Below are 21,313 nucleotides of genomic sequence, written 5' to 3' on the forward strand. Positions count from 1 at the left end.
TGGGAAGGTACGCTTCTTTCTAACCCCCCACGCATGGGTGACAAGGTAACGAGGTGTCCCCTCCTCCAAGGAGAGACCCTCCTGTTGCCATCCTTCCTGTGACAATGCTACTGGGCAGTGCCCAGCGGCACTTCACACCTGGCAGGCACGGCGCAGCGCTTGCTGGGGCCCTGCCTGGGGAGCTCACTGAACAGCCCGCCCCGGGAGGCGGGGCCTTGCTCCCCTGACCTGACAGGTGAGGCAGCGCGGGAGGCGGGAGGCGGGGCCACCTGCCTGCCGTCATTTGCCCAGGCAGTGGCAGAGCCAGGCTGGGAAGCCCCGTGGTCTCGGCCCCTGCTCTTTCTTTTCCCAATTACAGTTGACATTCTGTGTTATTTGTAGTAGTTTCAGGGGAGGAGCCGGGTAGTTAGACAGTCGCAGGCCCTACACGGGGCCCCCGGATGTCCCCAGCGCCCGGCGGGCGCCGCCCCACAGCGGTTGCTGCAGCTTCGTGGGCTGTGCCCCTGCCCGTGCCTCACGTCCCCGGCCTGCTCTGTGCCCGCGACCTGTCCGCCTCCATCCCAACGCCCTTCCGCCCGCCCCCGCGGCCCCGCCCCTCCGGCCCCCGGCACGCTCCTCTCTGCGTCTGTGAGTCTGTTTCTGTTTTGTTTGTCCTACTCTGTAGATTCCACACGCAAGTGAAATCATAAAGGCATTTGTCTTTCTGTCTCCGACCCGTTTTAATTGGTGTCATACTGCCTAGGCTCATCCGTGCTGTTGCAAGTGGTAAGAGTGCCTCCTTTTTCACGGCCAAGTCGCATTCCGTGGTGTGAACAAACGCCAGCTGTTTTACCCGCTCATCTACTGAGGGGCCCTCGGGCTGCTTCCAGATCTTGGCGATTGTAGATAACACTGCTCTGAACGTAGGGGTGCAACTATTCTTTGGAATGAGTGTTTCAGGTTTCTTCAGCTATATTCCCAGAAAGCAGCAGAATCGCTGGGTGATAAGGCAGTTCCACTTTTAGTCTCTTGAGGCGCCAGCGCACCACTTCCCACGGCGGCTGTGCCAGGCCGCGGGCCCGCGTGCGGCCCACGAGGGCTCCCCTCTCTGCGTCCTCGCCAGCACACGTTTGCTGATGTACGGACGGCAGTTTTTCTGACGGGGTGCGGGGTCTCTCACTGCGGTTTCGCCCTGCATCTCTCTGGTGGCTCTGGGGTCACTGAGCTCAGTCCCTTTTCTCACCTATGAGACTGTCCTGCCCTCTAGAAAGACCTCCTTCTACTGACAGTGCCCTGGGTTTCCTCCCTTGGTTCCGGCACAACAGGTCGCTTACTGCGCCAGGACAATGGAAGACGCGGGCCAGCAGCTGTCAACAGGACGAGAGGGGAGGCGGGCGCAGAGCGAGGAGACAGCCAACGTCTGCCGGGGCTGACAGTGCGCCCCCCGCCCCTCCCCGCCCCCCATAAGCCTCTTCCTTTCCGTGGGCCCGAGACAGGCCTGGAAGGAAGGACCCGCCGCCTGCTGAGCGGGGCTGTCAGAGCGCAGTGGTGCTGCGTGCGCGGGGTGCGCGGGCGCGTTTGTGGGCGCGCGAGCGCCTTCTGACGACCGAGAGGCAGGGTCCATGTGCCCTGGCGTCACCGGTGACCACGATCCCTCAGGTCACAGACCGTAAACCTAATCCAGGAAGAGTTGCGATTGTTTTTTTTAACCTGAAAGCACTTTTATTTATAACACCTGGTTTCTCATCCCGATTCTACTGTTGACTGATCAAGTCTTGTAATTGCTCCGTTAACCAGGACTCCTCATCGGGAATTTCCCGCAATAAGGTGCGTGAACAAAACGATCAAACGCTGACTTTGCGTTTCCTTTCCCGGCAGACAGGCCGCCCAGGGCCTGCGGGCTCCCTGCGGGGCTCCGGTGTGGATACTTACCCCTCCGACCCTTTCAAAGTGGTCCCCGTCTCTGTCAAAGTCTATCAGGCGCCCATTGAACAGCCAGGTGAACACTATGTCGAGCGAGGGGTCGTGGGTCACCTGGCACGTGAGAACGATGCTCTCGCCGACGGTGACGTCCATGCTGGAGGGCGGCACGGCCACCCTGGTGGGGTCTGCAGAGTGGACACAAGGCAGACAGTGAGTCTGTGGGCGGGGCGGAAAACCGTGCGGAGCCCAGAGGGCGGGGCTCCGAGAAGCTTCACTTCAGCTTCCCCAGGCGGTGGCCCACCGACCTCAGCCCCCGGGCAGGCCCGGGGTCGGTCCAGGAGGTCACTGTTCTGTGAGATGAGAACACGCGTCACCTCCCAGCCGGAAGCCTCCCGGGGGGGGGGGCCCAGCCTGCAGAACGGGGGCTGGGTCGGCTCGCACCTCGGTAGGGGGACGCTCCCCTGACCGCCCCTTCCAGCAAGGTCCCCTCCCTCCCGCGCCCCTCAGGAGAAAGCAGTGTTTCTTCTGCAGAGGAGAACCTTCGTTAATTTGAAGTTCGTTGAGCCTTTATTCCCTTTGATCAACATGATAAACGTTCAGTACGGGGAATTTAGAAAATTCAGGAAGTTCAAAGAAGGGATCAAACCCCGACCCCAAAACAACCAACCTACCAACCAACCAACCAGCACAAACCCCTCTTTACTCTCTCCCTATCTGGCTTAGACCTCTTTTCACTTTGGGGTAACTGCCCTTTTTGGTTCGGAGGTTTTCGCGTTTTTTGTTTTGCACTATCGTAAATATGCTGCGTGTACATTTTTTTTCTGTCTTCTCTACTTAATCTACTATTAGGTACGTTTATATTGTTACCTACATTTCTATAGTCTGCTTAATGCGCTACTAAATTTGTAAAGAGGTTCAAAACCGCACTTTGAAACTCGTGGACACTTGAGAAAATTTTATAAATATAATGAATGATGCAACGCGTATCATTGATAAAATGATCTATGGGTATTAGCGCTTTCACGGAAGGACTACTGATTCGTTCCCAAGAGCCCCCGCTCTACTCCGGCCTCTGCTGGGGACGGAACGGGCCTCAGCCCGAGACAGTTGACAAAGCCCAAGGCAGCCCCTGACCCCCGCCGGCGCATTGCAAGTTCACGCACGGTGCCACAGAGCGCGAGGGCGACGCACGGCTCGAGCTCAGCGGGAAGGCCACGTCAGTGACTAAGGAATGAAACCCTTGCCCCGGCCGGCGGCTCAGGTTGGAGCATCGCCCCGTATACCCAAAGGTTGCGGGTCCGGTCCCAGGTCGAGGTGTGCACGAGAGGCAACTGACCGATGTTTCTGTCTCTCTGTCTCTCTCTCTCTCTCTCTCATCAATACATATATCCTCTGGTGAGGATTTTAAAAAACAGAATGAAATTCTGAATTTGGCTATATTCCAGAAATCTGTGCTCCACCAAATGAAATGAAACCAACCCAACACATCATCACAAGACAAATCGGAAGCAAACAAAACTATAAAAGAACATTGATCAGTCCCCTTCCGCGTGCACAGGGCGGCTGCTCGGGCTGTGGGTGTAAGCGTCTTGACTGGGTGCACCCCTTAGATTGAAGTCTCAGCTGGGGATTTGGAAACGATATCTCAAGGAAGATTACTTGATGGGCCTTTTTCCCCAACAAACCACACTGCAATGGCCTCTTGAAATAGTGTTTAAAAGTTTTTGGTGTTTTTCTTTTCCCCTTGTACCCAATGATAGACAGCACACCCCTCCTGGCCTTAGGAGAAGAGACGGTGTGTCTAGAAATGCAGGAGGACGCAGTAATGAAATAGGCTTGTGCCGTTTTCTGAAAACCGGAAGCAGGGGTGGTGGGCGGCGAGGCGCTTCTAGCCGTCGGCCGAGTGAGGCCGTGAGAAGAGATGAAAACCAGGACAGCCGGCCCGGAGGTCGCAGCGGGGACAGTCCTTTATTTCAAAACCTGGGGCTTTTGCAAGTCATGTAATAATCAACATCTGTCCCATAGGATACGTGACCCATGCAAAAATAAAGAGGAATAAAGATGTTTTCTTTTTTAAACGAGGGAAGGAGTTGAGAGCAAATCACCCTGGAATAATCTTAAGCAAAAGCCCAGGGATAGCTCCATTTTGCCTAACATGCATAAGTAACATGTCACTTATCATTTTTGAATTTAAATTTTTCTTCATCTATAAAGGACTAATTCCTGGCTAAAATTATTTGCGTCTGTGGTTTTTTACTTGGCAAGATATTGCCTAATTCTACTGTGCATAGCTGTCCGCTGATTTTGCAGTTTAGATTTTCATTTCAAGGCGCCTCATTCATCTGTTGACGTGTCCATGAAACATGCCTTGTTAGTCACAGAGCTGACAGCACCCTGAACCAGGCGAGAGGCGAAGGGGACTGAGGGCTTGAGCGCGTTTGCAACAATGGAGCTCCTCGCCTTCTGGACACTGTGCCAAGTGCTTTACCGGGGTTATTTCATTTACTTTTTCTTTTTTAAAACAGATTTTATTTATTTTTAGAGAGGGGAAGGGAGGAGAAAGAGGGAGAGAAACATCCACGTGTTGTTGCATCTTGCGCCCCCTGCTGGGGACCTGGCCTGTAACCCAGGCCTGTGCCCTGACTGGGAATCGAACCGGCGACCCTCTGGTTCGCAGGCCGCCGCTCGATCCACTGAGCCGCACCAGCCGGGCTATCTCATTTACTCTTAACAAGCGGGCACTGTTATTGTGCGTCCTTAGCAGATGAGGAAACTGGGTCTGAGGGAGGCGAAGGGACCGTCTCCTTCCCCCATCTGAAAACAGGACATCAGGGCGCAGATCACCCAGCGAACGGTTCAAGGGCATCGCTTAGCAATTTACGTCCTGGATTATGTGTAGCCAACAGAAGCTATTTAAATGCAAAATAAATTCAAAGGCGGCCACGGGGTGAGGATGGTTTCCGAGGGCTTCACCGTGACAGTAATGAGCCCGCAGCCTCGATTTCATGCCTAGGATGCGGCGCTGGCTGAACTCACTCTGCCAATCGACAGGTGCGGCGCCAAGTAGGCAGGCTCGCATCTCTAAGGACATGCCTGGGTTCCCAGACGACTCCTGGCTGAGCCGCCAGGAGCGGCACATGCCCCGATGCCGAGAGTCACCTGCAACCCTGGCTCACATTGGAAATGACATTTGTCTCCTGAAGAACGGCTCATCCCTTTGTGCACATGTCGGGACCTGGGACAGTTCCGTTACCGGTGAACTTGGCTGCCTGTTCACCAGGGACCAGGGAGTCCCCTGAATCAGGGATTATGTGGGTACCGTCACGGTGTCCACAGCGCATTCGTTCTTGTCACCACGTCACGTCCTGAGCCCTGAAGGAGCCACGATCGACACAAGGTGAATCGTGCGCTATGCGCACGCCAGGGAGTCTCCTCAGGACCAGAGGAGATTCGACCAGAGAGGTTCGAGGCTCCGTGATTTTCTCAAATCCTGGCTCGTTCGGAGCTCCTGTGTGCTGTGCTGTGGATTCTGATGCCGTCCACTTCATTAATCTCCTTAAACTTACGCTGTTTACACTGTACACAAATAGACAGATGGCATCTTCAAAACAAAACTGTCTCCCTTCCTTTGGTTTTAATTCATCAAGACCAGGAGGATCCCACATTTATGACTCCTGTTCTGAAGAGTCACACCAACCATTGTTCCGTGCATGGAACCCTCGAAGGCAATTAGAAAGAACTCAAGATGTGACTTGATGTCTGCGTGTGGATGTTAATTAAACAGCGACAATGGATAGGACCGACTCGCTCCAACTGTCCTGCTTGTGGGTGGTTCATCTTGTGGAAAATGATAAATTTAAAGCTCTAGAAAATTTATGCTTCAATGTATACATACCTACCAAGTACTTTAACCCTCCTAGAATAAATAAAAATATTCTTTTATGTTCTGTAGTGACTTCTAGAATATATAGAGGACAAAATAAACTAAGTGCTTTGAAGAGCGTGACAACCACGAGAGAGCGAGTTAATTATCAACCACGATTAATGATGAGGGCAACACTTAGATGCATAAATTATAACGCTAATGATCCAAGTCACCTTACAGCCTGACTTTCACTGTTAGCAGAAAAGCTCTCTCATTTAGGGCTCTTGCGACCTGGACACATGAGAGCCTGTGCCGCGCAGGACTGGACTTCCACCTGGGTGTCGCCTACCCGCCACCGTTCCGGCCCTTTGGCTGCCATCGGTCACTTCTTTGCCTGTCACTGACAGCGCCCGGATTGTGCCCTGGGGTCTCTCGGGAGGGCCTTGCACGTGGGTTTCAGTCGCCCCCATTCCCAGAAGGGAGCATTTCTCTCTGTGAGCGGATTTCGGGAAGGCGATGGTTTCGACAGTAACTAGGTCCAGGTGTGCCTTTGTCGTGTGTACACTCTTACAGACAACGGAGAACACGGCGTACTTCCAGGACGGGCACGCGTCGAGAGCCGACTACAGCTCGCCTCCCGCGACACAAGGGGGCAAGAGGGAGAACGATTTTTAATGGTCGTTAAAGGCCACCGCAAAGACGGCTGATTAAGGGCCGCGCTGAGCCGGGAGGTGGCATCTCGGGGAACACATTGCAGCACGCTCGCCGTCCGGGGTTTTCAGGAAACGTGAAACCGTGCTGGATGAGCTGTTCATCAATCCTGCATAAAACACACGTCTGAAAGGAACACCCTCAACATGAGATGAGAATCAAAATTCACGATCACTTCAATCTGGACAAATTCTTTCTTTGAAGATAACAGTTAATAAGGACAGAGGCAAAAAGCTACGCTTAAATCAGCCCAACAGGGCCGGGGATGGGAGGGAGGGGAGCCTGCGTTGCCGGCTCCCAGAGAACGGCTTGAGCACGTCCGTGACCAAGGGGCTGTGCAGCCGCCGGGAAAGCTGGCGCGCCTTGCCCTCCCCGAGGCAGGTGAGAACCCACTGTGTCTGCACCTGCGCGGCGGCCACGCCCGGGGAGGGTCCTGGACACAGGCACGGGCTCATGGGCCGGGGAGAGGGGGGGAACCTCACAAACCCATAACAGCTGAAATAACTGAAAGTACTTGGCACGAGGAGGAGAAATAAGAGGAGGCAACTACAGACAGGATGTCTCATCGTTCTTAATGTGAGAAACTGAGACGTGGACACCGTGTGCTTGCCGGTTCTGGGCGCACTCAGCAGGTGCACACGTTAACGCCCACGCCCACACATCTATGCCTACTTCCACATTTCATAAATGAGTAAATGGAAACAATGTGCATATTTGCTTAGTCACCTGGCTGTTTTGTTCAGTATAACCAATTCCCTCACCTGGTCCGCTGCCTCCCCTGCCCACCACCTCTGCGCCGATCACCTCTGCGCCGACCCTCAGCTACCCGAGTCCTGGGCTTCGGGGCACGCAGGCCCATGTTCCCCGCGGTCCTCGCCCCTGTGCCGACCCCTCTGGGCTGGGACGGGATGTGGGACTTGGTCTTTGTATGGATTTAAGATGGAGAAATTGGACACAACTGAACTACAAATAAGATAAAAAGATGGCTAACTCTAATTCTAGAGCGTATTCCCATTTTAAAGTCAGTTTGGTGCTACGTCTCAGTGAGAGAATGAATCCTGAAAATGTATCCCTTTACTGAAATGGAAGCACTCTGAGTTTCTGCATTTTATTCCGGGGGGAAAACTGGAGTCGATACATTCATTAAATACTTATTGTCAGGAGCAAGTCATTACTTAAAATGATATTAAGCCTTTAGAGGCTAAATCATCATTAAATAGAAGAAAAATTGCTTAATTTTCTAACTATTCTTCTCTAGGTCCTCCATTTCAAAAGAAACAAACAACCTAATTTCCCATGGTCCTTTTCTCCAGAATTGCTTCTTGAAGTGAACCCATTCCGGAAGGGGGGTGGGGGGCGGGGGGCACCTGGGGAGGGTGCGGGGGTGGGGGGCGGGGCTCCAGAGCAACCCTCGCACCTGGCCGAGCGCCTTCCCCAGACTGTTGCGCCATCGCTGCGTTTGGGGGGCTCCTTCCCTTACTGCATCTGCACTCTGTCCCTTTTGGTGGCAGACTTCCTCGTTATCTCCGGAATTTTGGTTTGGGTCCCATAAGGAAACATTTTTTTTTCCTTCCGAGGGTTCTTCCCTCTGCTGTGGCTGTAAAGCCAGGCCCTACCTCTGGGTTTTCAGCAAATACACAGGTGGCCGGGCGGGACCGCCCGCTCTGACTGCAGATAAATTCCCGGCCAGGTTCCCAAATCTGCGTAGAGACCCCGCGCCCCCACGCCTTTCCTCGGGGCGGGGGGACCCGGGACCCAGGCCCTGACTTCTGGCAAAGGCAGCGACGCACGTGTCCCAACGTCCCTGTGAAGTAAAATATACTCAATGCAGCATCGCTTAGATGACACCGGGCACCTATGGCTCTGGTATTGTTTCCAAGCCTCCACTTGGGCGACACTTCCATTCTTTTGGGATTCCTGCCGACATCTGAGTTCCTTCCGAGGTGCTTGTCACTAAGGCTTGGTTTCTCTGGAGCAGCCGTGCTTGTGAGTTGGGAATTTAAAGAAACGTAAAGCAAACGTAGGCTATTTTTTTTTTTTCTGTTTCTCTTACCTGCCTTTTCGTGAACACAATTAAAATACAGCTTTGTTATATGAAGAAGGGAAGGGAAACAGGTGGGAAAAGAAACACAAAACAACGCAGAGATCTTATCTCGGTTGAGGACGAGGACGCGGGCCCTTTCCAGGGGCAGAAGAGCCGGGCCCAGACCTGGGCGTGTCCGGGACTGCGACAAATGACAGAACCATGCGAAAAGGGAGCCGCGGACGGCCTGTCACCAGGGGCACCGGCCGTCACCGTAGAGTCGGGGTTCTTTCGGTTTGAGGGGGGGCCTTCCGGGTCTGGTTCCCAGCCCCCACGCACGAGCCACCTCCCCTGTGCGTCACGGGGCCAGGGGGTCCCAAAGACACCCCCTCGGTGTCACTGAAACAAGGTCCCCCCCGGCTGGAGGGCAGGGCCGCGCAGCCCCCGCTAACACAGAGCAAGAGGTCGGTCGCCCGAGACACCGAAGGAGAGCAGCGCGCGCTGCCCAGACAGGACGGGCAGCCCCCAGGCAGCCCTCCCACCGTCCGCGGGAAGGGCTCTGTCTGGGCAGCAGAGGGCGCTGCCGCCCCAGCCGAGGGAGGAAGCCGCCGCCTCTGCTCACCTTGCCACTTTCTTCCCCTGGTTTTCCGACGCCTCGGCTCAGGCTCAAGGACGCTGCGTCTCTGAGCGGCACTAACTCTCCTTTTCTAAAGCCGCAGGGCCTCGTTTGCGTGGGGATTGCAGGAACGGTCAGTGGGGAGCAGTGCAGCCTCAAGCAGGGGGTCTGCCTACCTCTGGGCGGTGTGAGCCCCCTGCCGTTATCTGACGCAGAAGGAGGATTTATAAAGCTTCCTGCAAAAAAATTGAGCGACCCAGGGCCCCAGCGTCTGGGCCACTACTGACTGGATGGCCGGGGGGCTCGTCAAAAACCCAGGGAGCTTCGTCCCGAAACCTCCAGGGTGGACAAGTGGTAACAGCCCCTGAGCCCCGCCCTGGAGGTGCCCTCGTGGGAGACTGGGTTCAGGGATACACGGGATGTTTCCTGCGGCACCGCAGGGTTCGAAACGCGCTCCCTGGGCGCGGGCGACGGAATTCTAAGGCAGGAGAAGGAAATCAGGACGGCGCTCCGTTCAGGTTTATTCCTGCTCTCAAAGAGCAGGAAGGCCGACTGTTGTGGGGAAGCCGCGTTCACGGGTGGACGTGAAGGTGCACGTGCCGGGCGCCGTGCCCTCTGATGCGCGACCCCAGAGGTGGGGAGGCTGCTCTTCTGCGGCGAGGCACTGATCCGCGGAGGAAAGAAAGTCAGGGGCGGGTCAGAGAAGGGGAGAGGCAGGAGGCACACGATGAACGCGTGCAGGTCTGCGACAACCGAGGCTGGGGACTCGCCACGCTGTCTTCCCTGCCAACGGCGAGCTGCTGGGCCCCAGCGCGGCCCAGGGAGGGCGCCCGGTCCCGTGATGTCTCAGAAGGGGCCCTGAGCTGCAGGCACCTGCGCTCACGCGTGCGCCCACACGCACTCACGCCCAGGGGGTTTCATGTGTTTTCGTTCAAGTACATCACATGATTCTGGAATTTAAAAAAAATAGTTCTTCCCCCCACCCCCAATTAATCAAACCTGACCGGAAAGCGATTTCTCTTTTTGCCCTTAATAAGCCCCATCTGCGGAGCCTGACCAGCGTCTAATGCTGGTCGTCCCTCGGTGTTTTAGGCAACAGCCGCGCACAGCGCTTCACGACGTAGTCACAGTGGGAACCCCGGGTATCACTGCAGAAGACAGTCAGTGAAGGCGCGGAGAACGGGGGCGGGGAGGGGGCCTTGGGGCCAAACCAGAGCTCGGCCTCCACCTGCGGGGGAGCAGCAAGGCGCAGCTTGCCTGAGAGGAATTACGGCAACAGAGGCGCAGCTCGCCCGACAAAGGCTTCCTCTTTGTCCCGAAAACCCCGGAATGAAACGTTCCAGGAAAGACCGTCTCTTCCCTTCCGCACGTTCCTCAGTGGCGTGCGCCCCCACCCCGTTGCTGCGGTGTCAGTTTGCGGCTCGCGCCAGACCCCCCTCCCCCCCCCCCCCGCCAGCCCGCCCCCACCCCGGCCGCCCCCGCGGCGCCACGGCTCCCGGCCCGGGTGGGCTCGCTCCGTTTCTCCGTGGTTCCCCCTCGTCGGCGCTGCCTCCCCACCTCCCCGTCCTCTCTCACCCGCTCTGTCCTCTGTGCAGAGCAGAGGAAGGCCTCGAATGATTCGGTGTCCCCTGTACCTCACTTCAAAGGCAGGGAAAGCTGTAAACACCCCTCTGAAAATAAACTAAATGAAGCTGCTTTCTCCTTCTCTGACCCGCCCCTGACTTTCTTTCCTCCGCGGATCAGTGCCTCGCCGCAGAAGAGCAGCCTCCCCACCTCTGGGATCGCGCATCAGAGGGCACGGCGCCCGGCACGTGCACCTTCACGTCCACCCCCTGAACGCGGCTTCCCCACAACAGTCGGCCTTCCTGCTCTTTGAGAGCAGGAATAAACCTGAACGGAGCGCCGTCCTGATTTCCTTCTCCTGCCTTAGAATTCCGTCGCCCGCGCCCAGGGAGCGCGTTTCGAACCCTGCGGTGCCGCAGGAAACATCCCGTGTATCCCTGAACCCAGTCTCCCACGAGGGCACCTCCAGGGCGGGGCTCAGGGGCTGTTACCACTTGTCCACCCTGGAGGTTTCGGGACGAAGCTCCTCGGGTTTTTGACGAGCCCCTGGCGCCACTCTGGGCTGCGATGCCAAAGAGGGAAGAGAGTTTTGAAAATGGCTGCAGCATCAGCTGGACCCAAACCCAAAGAGACATGGAAGGAAGATCAGCACGTCCCCGGGCCCAGCGGGCGAGACACACGAGGTGCACCCACGGTTCAGGGACAGGGTCGCGTCCGTTTTCCCGGGGTCCCCGCACCTCAGGACGGGCCGCACGGACGGTGCTTCGGCATCCGGCGGGGCTCGAGCAGCCTCAGAGATCAGGCTCGCTTCTGGCCGCTCCCCCAGGCCCGGCCGCTGCGCTCGGGGGCGGACGGTACCATTCACGCAGCGCACAGTGTCGCTCGGGCGGCGTGGCAGCCGGCAGAACACCTGCCACTTCTTCCCGCCGTGGAGGACAGCGCTGCGGGCCCGGAAAGACGCTGGACCCTCGGGCCACGGGACCAAGCCCAGGCCCGGAGCGCGTCTCCGACGCAGCGGCTGGGAGGCACTTCCAGTGAAAGGCCTTCTTTGGGCGCGCTCCGAGCGGGACAGTTTTCTCTAGAAATGCCAGCGCGAGGGCATGGGGAAGCGCTCTCTGCAGCGGCTCAGGAACCTAGCGTCCGGGTTCGGGCCCGGCGCACGGATGAGGCGCGCGGCCGTCGAGAAGCCCGTGGGCGTCTCTGTCTCTGGGCCGCAGTTCTCTCCTCTGTGATTTGGAAGTGATGGCGTCTGGCATCCCGGGCCGACTCTGAAATTCAAACTGAGCTCGTGGAGTTTGACACGCTTCCTGAGCCATGAGGTGCTCCGCTGTGGGACACCCCGTTCTCGCTGCCACGGTGGATGCCCAACATGGGCTGGGGAACACAAGGCAAAGGAAGGGTTTGTTCTGAGGATCAGAAGAGGGTGACCTTCGAAGGGGAAGAGCTCACTGCAGTAGGTCATCGTTCCAAGACGGCTGCGGGCTGCTCGCTCAAAGCCGGTGAAGGCGACGAAGTGATTCCTGGCCCGAGCGTGAACGCGCAGGCACGGGACTTCATGTTCGATGGCCAGATGCTTCGAGCGCTGCAGCAGCTAGATCCAGGGGCACCGAAGATGCGTCACGCACCAACAAGGCCCTGGCTTCTCACATCAGACGACCATGTGCGCACTCACGCCCAGAGGAAGGGTGTCTCTGGAAATCACCAGGAGGAGGAGGGACCATGGAACTGACGAGAAAGGTGGCACCTTCGCAGGCATCGCCGAGCTGGGTAGGAGAGCAGCGACCCACAGACAGGGCAGGAGTGGCCTCGGTAGGGCTGGGCACAAAAGAAAGAGACGCGCCGGACTCCTGGGCGCGGGGGTGGCCAGGCCTCTCGGGCTGGGTGGGGGTGGCGGGGTGGGGGGGTGACGTCCATACGTGATGTTCAGAAATGTCAGCAGAAGGTTCAATGTGGGTGACGTCAAAGAAGCTTTTAAGATGCTGAGCGTTACCCTCGACCCAAGGGCGAAGCGGGCGGGCACTCCTGCCGGCGGCCAAGCCCTGTCTGGCACGACGCCCTTTGCTCTGGGGCCGCCTGGCAGGTGACCGGGGCTGCTGCCGGGGGGCGAGAAAAGGCAGGGAGCGGGGAGGTTTTCTGAGGACGCCTCCTTCCTGCGGACGGGGATTTCCACGTCAGGGTCTTGGTGACGTGGTGACGACGCCCTGGTGGCCGCGTCACCGCCACTGAACACCGCCACTGCCATCGTCGCCTCCCTACACGCCGTGGGCTGAGTGACTCACCAGCGGCTCACCTTCACCACGCGGTGCCACGGGCGCGTCACCTTCGGCAGGCAGCGGCCCCCGAGGCTCCCTGCAGGAGGCCCGGCGCGTCCCCCACGGCCACAGGGCTAACAACAGGGAGGAAACGGGTATTTGTTGCCGCCCTCCCCCGCCAAGTCTGGCTGATCGCAAGGCCCGCATGGTTCCGGTGCCACCCCCCCCACCCCCCTGCCCAGCAGCGCCGCGCCTGCGCCACACTCTAATTCACCGCAGAAGAGGCTCCTGGGGGTCACCCATGTTCAGGGGCAAGCAAGCGTCACCTGGTTCTCTGTTTATCCTGATGGGCTGTGGCACGTGGCGTGGGGGCCGGAGGGACTCCCCGGAGTGGAGCCACAGGCAGGCGGAGGGCGCACGGGAGCCCCGCCCGAGGGCAGGGTTCGGAGGGAGGGTGGCCTCGCTGGCCCACGCCCGCAAGGGTGCAGGGTCTCGGCCACACAGGGAGCCGCTCCGTGGCGGAGGGCTGGCCTCAAGCGCAGGCAACGTGCACAGACTTAATGCATCTCCAAGCCTCGAAAATGCTCGTTTCACAGTATTGTATACGGAAAATTGGATGTTTGAGCAACAGGCAGTTCTGTTCAGGGACGGACAATGGACAGGGGAGCCAGACGCGTCCTGCCTTCCGTCCTGACTCCCCCGCGTACTGACCGACTGCTGCCCGGGGAGCAGCTTTGTCGCTGCAGTTTCCTCGGATCTACTGGGATGACGCGCCCCTCCCCCGTGGAGGACTAGAGGCGTGGGCCAGCATAAATGTTTCAGACCAGGTCTTGCCACAGGGTGCGCTCAGTAAGTACCAGCTGTTACCAAGCGTCCAGCAGAAACGGAGGCGCCCCCACGTTCCTTTCAGAGAAGATGGCCGGGTCCTCACAGCGGCTCACAGCGCTCCCCCTGCCCGATCTTGATGGATCCTCCGCTATAGAGACCCCAAGCAAAGAGGACCCCGTTCAGGTGTGAGGAAAGATCTGCGCGAAACTGCTGTGCAGAGTCGGGCAGCAGGAGGGAGCCCACTCCAGGCAGAAGGCTGCTCTGGAGACGGAAGGGGAGAAGGGTCGAGGCGGGCGGCAGCAGTGCCGGGCGCTGACCGCGGCTCTCCCCGGACCGGCCGACCGATCGTGGGCCGGCCACTCGGCTCGTAGGTCAGTGCATTGGCTTCTTCACTTGTAGTAGCCCGGTGGCTGCGCGTGGCACGACTAGAGCACTTTCAGTGTTTGATACACATTCGCTCTCATCCTCCTCATCACCCTGGTCATCGTCATCATTGTCACCATTGCCGTTGCTGAGCCCCTCTGTGCCTGGCCCATCCCCGCGTCGCAACGGCAGGGACCGGCAAAGCAGAGCAGCTTCCCCGAACACGCCGGCACTGGGGCGGGAGGGAGCAACATTTGGCTGCAGACAAACACGCGTGGAAGACTCCAAAGAAATATTGTGGGTCTCCAAGTAATGACAAAATCTGCCTCAACGGGACAAGGAAGCCAAGGAGGGAATGGCGATGACAGCTCCTGAACGTGGGAACAGATGCTCAGCTCGCCGCTCGCAAGGGGCTCACGGGGAAACGATCGCGGCGCACAGGCATCGCTGCCAGAAGAGCCTGCGCCCGGGACGCGGCGCCAGCGCTGCCTCGTGCGTTTGCCGGGGCGAGGCTCCGCGTCGGGAGGCGACCCCGGGGTGACATCCGGCCGGGAGGTGACTCGCGGGCTGTGGCCGCTGCCAAGCCCTCCATCACCTGTGTGGGCGTTGTGAGGCACGGTGAAAAATGCTGGAGACGGGACGGTGTGACCCTGAGCCGAGGAGATTAATAACCGGCGCGCCACTGAACTGGCGCGCTGATAGTTCGCGATGCTGATGTCTACAGCTGTCTTAATGGATTATTTCAGCGGTTCATGAGGCATGGCCCAAAATACACTTTACTGAGGGACGTGAAAGATGGAGGCCGCGCTTCGCCGAGTGATGTCTTCGACTTTAAAATATAAAATCTTTTGAAAACCTTTGTTTTCCCCTCTTGTCTTCTATTTCATAATTCCCTGAAGCCTGGATTTCAGCACAAGGACTAAGAGTACTTTGCGGGACGTGAGCGCGAATCCCCCCGGGTGCCCTACGACCGCCGGCCCCGCAGGGCGTCGCCGAGGCCCATGCGGGGAGGTGGGCCACCAGCCTGTGGGCGGGCCGCCCAGGCCCCAGTGGGAGTCAGCAGAGGTGGCCGGCGACGCGCAGGCCTGGACTTGGGGACAGAGGTGCGATCACGTGACGGGGCCGAGGCTCAGGGTCCGTGTTGTGTTGGGGGCTGGGCGCGGGCGCACCCAGTCCCTGTTTCTTCTACAAGCTCGGCCCAATGGCCACGGCCACACACGGAACCTGAGGACAGAGGCGAGTGGGACCTGAGCCGATCAGAAAAGGCACGAGGTCTTGATTTCACGGGCCTTCTCTCCTTCTGCTCTTCGGCTATTTGGCTCACCACGGATAATTTACATAGGAGGAGGATGTTACGAGAGTAGAATAATAAGAAAGCAACAAAAATAATCACTATGATTATGTATGAGATACTGCGCTAGCTTCCTTCCACAAATGATCTCATTTCATAATCGCTCTATTAGGATTCTAGAAACTCTGTAAACCTCTTTAAACAGCAGTACAGGGAATTTTTTTTAAAGGCGTCCGCCTGGAGGGAGAGAGGAGATGGTTGGGAGGCCCAACCGCTGAGGCAGGGGACGTAGGGACGCAGCTGGGTTGGAGGACAAGAGGCCCTGAATGCTGGGCCGGGGCCGGGGCATGCCGGGGGCAGACTGCCTTAGTGTTTAGAATGTCCCCCGGAGATTCCGAAATTGGTGGCATCGGGCGCCACTGCAAGTCAGTTTACTAGGACTGTGGGGGTCACCCTGGAAGGTCAGGGACAGCGGGGGGCTCTCCTACACCTGCTCGCATCTCCGTGAATTTCCCCCGGAGATGCTGCTTTGGCCGGCGGGCCGGTGTGTGCGTGGGTGTGCGGCCAGCCCCCTGCCCGCGCGTGCGGCCAGCCCCCTGCCCGCGCGTGCCTGGCGGTGGCAGAGGGGAAGGGGAGCCGGGGGAGAGATCTGAGAGAATTTCTGGAGAATGGAGCAAAACCACAAAGGAAGCAGGAAGGCTCAAAGGGGACATGACAGGACCAATCTAGGGAAAGAGAACAGGTCAGAGACGGGAGAGAAACAAATTCTCAAGCAAACCGTCCCCCGTCCCCACGAACAGAAGGACATGTGTTTCCAAGCTCAGCGTGCCCAGCTGCGTACCAATCAGAAAGAAGCAGGCTGCACAGCCAGTCACAATGATTCTGAACAATGGACATGGCAGTTCTGAACAATGGAGATGGAAAGATCAGCCCAGAAGTGGCTAGAAAGAGACCAAGAAGAATAAAACCAAAAAAATAGGTCGCAGGCAAAGGGCCAGAAACTAGAATCCTTTTGGACTTCTCAACATCAATTGGAATTTGGAAGACAATGGGTCAAACCCTCAAAATTCGGAAGAACAATGATGTCTAGCTTGGAATTCTATTCCCAGCCAAACTATCATCCTGTGTGAGGGTAAAAGAAATATACTTGGAGAGAAACACGGTGATGAAAATACTGTAGGATGTGCTTCAAAGAAAACGAAGAAACCCACCAACTCCAGGGAACGGGGGGCCCAAGCGAGGGAAGAGGCGGGGGTTCCCAGGGCGGCGAGGGGGACCCCAGCAGGGCATCTCACAGCACGTCTCCCATCACATTTAAAAGTTCTCCAAGCCGGCCACCAGTTTGGGATTCGAATGACTGATATGCATGTAGAAACTAAATAAACAAAAAGAGGTAAAAAGATCAAAAGTTAAAAGGGAAGGAAACGCAGTGGTGACGTGTGCCAGCGTTCAGCGGCGGGCGGGCGGCGCTGTGTGGCCGGAACTCGGGTCTATGGACTCCAGGGGGTCAGGCAGCGGGCAGGCGCCGAGCACGCAGGGGCATGAGAACAGGGAGGCTAAAGCGCGGCAAACACGCTGTTGTCGCTGGACATTGTCATCTCTGCTTCGAAGGTGAGGGCGCTGGGGCTCAGGGAGGTCGCACGGTTGGCAGGCAGCAGAGGGGGAGTAAACCTGGATGGTGGGCACCTCTGGCTGCCCCCCACCATGCGCTCAGCACAGTGCCACCCCACGGAAGACTCCGGACGATGCAGAGGGGCTGGTGAGGCGGGGACGGGGCGGGAGGGTCCCCGGCCGGGCCAGGGAGCCCGCAGCGCCGCGTGGTGGCATCGTCCCATTGACCGGCCGATGCTGTCAGCCTTCCCACGAGACCCTCAGCTCCTCCCAGCGCAGAAAACCCGCTTCTTTGGCCTGCCGTTACCGAGTCTCCAAAGATTCGCCTCGGGTTGGTTTGTTTTCTCCGGAGCACCTGTGCCAGGTAGAAGGCAGCGGACAGATCCCCGCCTGCCCCCGTGTTCTTCAGGAGAGCGGCAGCCCCGCTGTGGCTCCCGGGCTCCCGGGCTCCCGGGCTCCCGCCCGGGGCTCTAGGCGGTGGCACTCACGGGCTGCGCGACGGGCCGCCAGCAGGGTCTCGGCGCCGAGGGGAGCTGCCCGAGCCCGATGGACGACCGCCCTCCCCGGGAATTAACGGCTTTCGGTCCAAGGAGGAGCCGTTACCTTAACTACGGAAATATGCATTTTCTCCTTGGCTGAGCAAGGAGCGGTGGTTAATTTACATCCCATTTAATTTTATTTCCTCAGAGAATCCAGAGGAGGGGACACCCCAGGCCCGGCAGCGTCCCAGTGGCGTGGCTAAGAGTGGCCCAGGGCCCTCGCTGCCGGGACAGTCCCGGGCCATCCCCGGTGTCCCAGTCTAGCCACAGCGCCCCGGTCATCCAGGTGGGGTGAAACATCCCATGGCAGCCGCGGGACGTGCCAGCCTGGCTCCATTTCGGGGGCCTGGCACGAACATCGCGTCGCTCTGCTCTGCCTCAGGCCAACGCCTGCGTCACCCGGCCCCTCACGCCCTTGTTCCCCCTTCCTCACAGAAACCAGGCTTCCATTCCGCCGACCTAACGCGTTGTTCACACCTGCTGTTCTCCGAACAGGGGCGGCTTCCCTCCCTCGATGCTTTAAATTAAAGCGGGTTTCGTGACAAATGACAGCATCCGTGCGGCCGGACGTCGCAGACAAGCCCGGCAGAGCCAGGGACGCCTGCTGCAGGCTATCGATTAAAGGGGCTGACACCCGTCTCTCCAAGCGCAGAGCAATCCGCTGGCATTACGGAAATGATAGCAGCCTTACGGAGAGGCTTAATCAGATAGCTGGGAACGCAGGTCTGCCCCTTGACAAAGTGCCAGGGCCGCGGAGCTCCATCACGGGCCCGCGCCCACGCCGCCGGCCCTCGGAACGCAGGGTTCCGGGGGCGGTGCCGGCCTGTCAGAGGCCCGGCGCGGAACAGGAAGCTGCGCAGGTTTGAATGGCTCGGCCTGCAGAGAGCTTTGATTTGTGGGTTTTATAACACAGGCACAAGGGTAAACAACATAAATATAAGGAGTAGATATAAAGTAGTGATTTACTTCTTCTGAGAAGAGAGTCACTAGTCTCTCAAGGCTCGGGGCTGCTCTGAAGCACCACCGGGTCACCGGTGCCGCACTTCGGGGCCGCAGAGAGACGCACAGGGAGGCACTCTGACGCCGCGCGCGGGTCGCCGGTCGGGGGTCGGCGGGCACAGGCGGGGGCGGCACGGAGGCACAAGGGCATCGGCTCTTATGGGACGTGGCCGCTACCTGCCGGGGCTGTGAGTGTCTGCAGAGAGAATTTTCCAGAGCCGGCACGTGGCACGGCTCCCATTTTGGAAAGGAGAGTGAAAGCGTCCTGGTCCATGGAGCGGGACGCTGGGGCTGGCCCCGGGCACCCGGCTGCCAGGCACCGAAGCCCACGTCCTTGTCACTGCGCCCCGTGGGGGACCTCACGTCTTCCCTAGGCTGCTCCTCATCCGTTTGCTCGGCTGCTGTTTCAAGGGCCAGAAGTCGCTGTGTTTCTTTGGGAGGCAACGCGGTGCCGTGGGAGGAGGCGCAGGGGGCGGGCCCGGAGCGCAGGTGTGAAATCTCCACTCCCCATCTCCCTGGGAAAACAAGGGGCTAGAAGACCCGAGCCCCCTCCTCCCAGGATCTCCCAGGGAGCTCCCAGCGGGGCCGGTTTAGGAGTCCGCAGAGAGACTAGGAGGACTCCAACCCGCCGCACAGGAAGACCGGGACACGTGGCCGGTTTGTTCGTGCATGCATTCAAGCATTCAACAGCCACAGCGCGCCCGCCCCGTGCCCGGCACGTGCTGCAGACTGCGGGAGCAGGCCAGCTGCTCCGACACCCGGGAACTTGCCTGTGCGTCAAGGTGACAGATGGTGGACGCATAAGAAAGCAAAACCAGATACACGTTTAGGTTAGGAAACAAATGAATAAGGTACCGCAAGGAAGAAGGATAGGAGGAGACTTCTTCTGACAGGTAGTCAGAGAAGATTCCTGAAGGAGGAGGAGGAGGACTCAGTGCCCAAGTGAAGTTAGGGAGGGGGGAGGGGGGAGTTTTGTAACAGAGAGAAAACCTATCCAAATATCTCCCACTATTATGGTAACAAGAGGAGTTTAATAGCGTGAAACACAAACGCCCGTGAGCGTGTGAGAGCGCACGCACTCACTCCCACACACGCATATACTGTACTTCCTGGGGTATTTCCATGATCGGAGCCCACTGGCAAAAAAGCGAAAAGCAAGATAGAGACGCACTAGCAGAAAACAAACAAACCCCAAAATAGTAAAGACATACAAATACATCAAGAGTGGAAACAGCTGTGCCCCGTTTCCCCGCTGAGGAAACTGAGGATCGGCGGGCTCGTGAGCGGTCACCGAGCTCACCGGCCCGAGGAACCACGCCGGCCGCCGTTGCGTGCACTCGCGCCGGCGCGGGCAGGCCCCCTGCGGAGGCGGTCCGGGGCTTGCCTCGCTTGGTGCGGCGGCCGGGCCGCATGCTCCCCCGTGCCTCGTGTCTCCCCGCGTGGCTGCGGGTCGTCCGCGGAGCCCGGTGGCCTGGCTACCGCTGCAGGGTGGCTTCGCAGAGGGATTTTTCCAGAGGCCTCAGGCTCTGAGCCACCCGTCTACAGAGGCGGGGCGGCGGCAATGCCGGCTGCCGAGGGCTGCCGGTTTGCCACACAGACAGGAACCGTGTTGGGTCCTTTAAAGGGTGACCCCATCTAATAGTTCCCAACATCTTTCTGAGAGAGGCATCATTTTAGTTTCCCTCGTGTGCTGCCCTCGACTCCGGGATGCGAGTCTCCGAGTCAGGGGACTGGAAACAGCGGTGGACACGCAGCCCTCGGACGGGGCCGGCCTGCGGCCGCCGGCACCAGCGGGTTCCCGGAGCGCGCCCGCCGCGCGGCCTTCCTGCGCCGCGCCTCCCCGCCCGCTCCTGTCTGCCGCACTCGGTCCAGGCTGCGTGTGTTCCCTGCCACCTAAAGCGGCCAGTGTCGTCTCCTCGCGGCTACTGGGCCACGGATTCCTTTACTTGAATAAAATGGTAGTGTCAGATGGCACAGGAAATAAGCCAGCTACAGTGTTTGCACACACCCGCTGCGAGGACTGGCGGGGACCGAGCGGGGCCCGGGGCCCAGGCCGGCAGGGCCTCGGTGCCGGATCCTCCCGCCCGGCCGCAAGCCTGCCTTACCCTCAGAATCCAGAAAAAGGAGGTTATATCGTCTCAAGTTTTCTACTATTCACAACCTTTATAACACAGCAAGTTGTCTGCTGTTTTATTATTTTTCTTGCCTGCTCTCTCTCTGTCTCTCCTTTTGTGCTAAAGCTGAACTACAACGCCGCCCGGGCTGGCAGGGAGCCCACGAAGACAGGCAAGCCAGGGTAAGGCCATTTGTCCGCAACGTATGGCTTTCCCTTCAGCCACAGAACTTTCCCGAATGGCCCCACACACTCGCGATTTCAGCTGGCGGATGGCGCCCTGCTCTCTGGAGCTGGAGCTTGGCACGCATCTCGTCATGGAAACGCATGAGTCCGATCCATCGGAAATATTCGTCAAAATGAGGAAACCGGTCCACGGGCATTTCCGCGACCAGCACCTCTGCCCCGTGGACCCACCCTCGCGCTGCTTCTCGGGCAGCTGACAGGGCTCCCCAGGGAGCGGGGGGAGAGGCAGCGCCTCGCTAGGGACAGGGCTAATTTGTTTCCTGGTGAGAGGGGACACCCGCCTCAATGCGCTTCAGATTTTTCAAAGATAACGACTTGTGTTTCCTTGTCCCAATGAACTGCCGGCTGCGCCCGAAACGGCCAGTGTCCACTGAGATAACCGAGTCTCTGT

At 58.5% G+C, this 21,313-nt stretch overlaps 1 protein-coding gene across 1 annotated transcript in view; it reads right to left on the reverse strand.

Annotated features, from left to right (window-relative positions):
• The window catches only part of LOC129087769 (contactin-4-like), a 268,769-nt gene that overhangs the window by 18,778 nt on the left and 228,678 nt on the right, over positions 1-21,313 (reverse strand). The window contains exon 12 of the mRNA XM_054594798.1: positions 1,912-2,087. Within this exon, the coding sequence (XP_054450773.1) occupies positions 1,912-2,087 (176 nt within the window). The remainder of the gene's footprint in view (positions 1-1,911; positions 2,088-21,313) is intronic.

This window comes from Pteronotus mesoamericanus, unplaced genomic scaffold (assembly GCF_021234165.1).
Source record: "Pteronotus mesoamericanus isolate MK-2021 breed Mesoamerican mustached bat unplaced genomic scaffold, CSHL_Meso_final scaffold_533, whole genome shotgun sequence".
Lineage (NCBI taxonomy): Eukaryota > Metazoa > Chordata > Mammalia > Chiroptera > Mormoopidae > Pteronotus > Pteronotus mesoamericanus.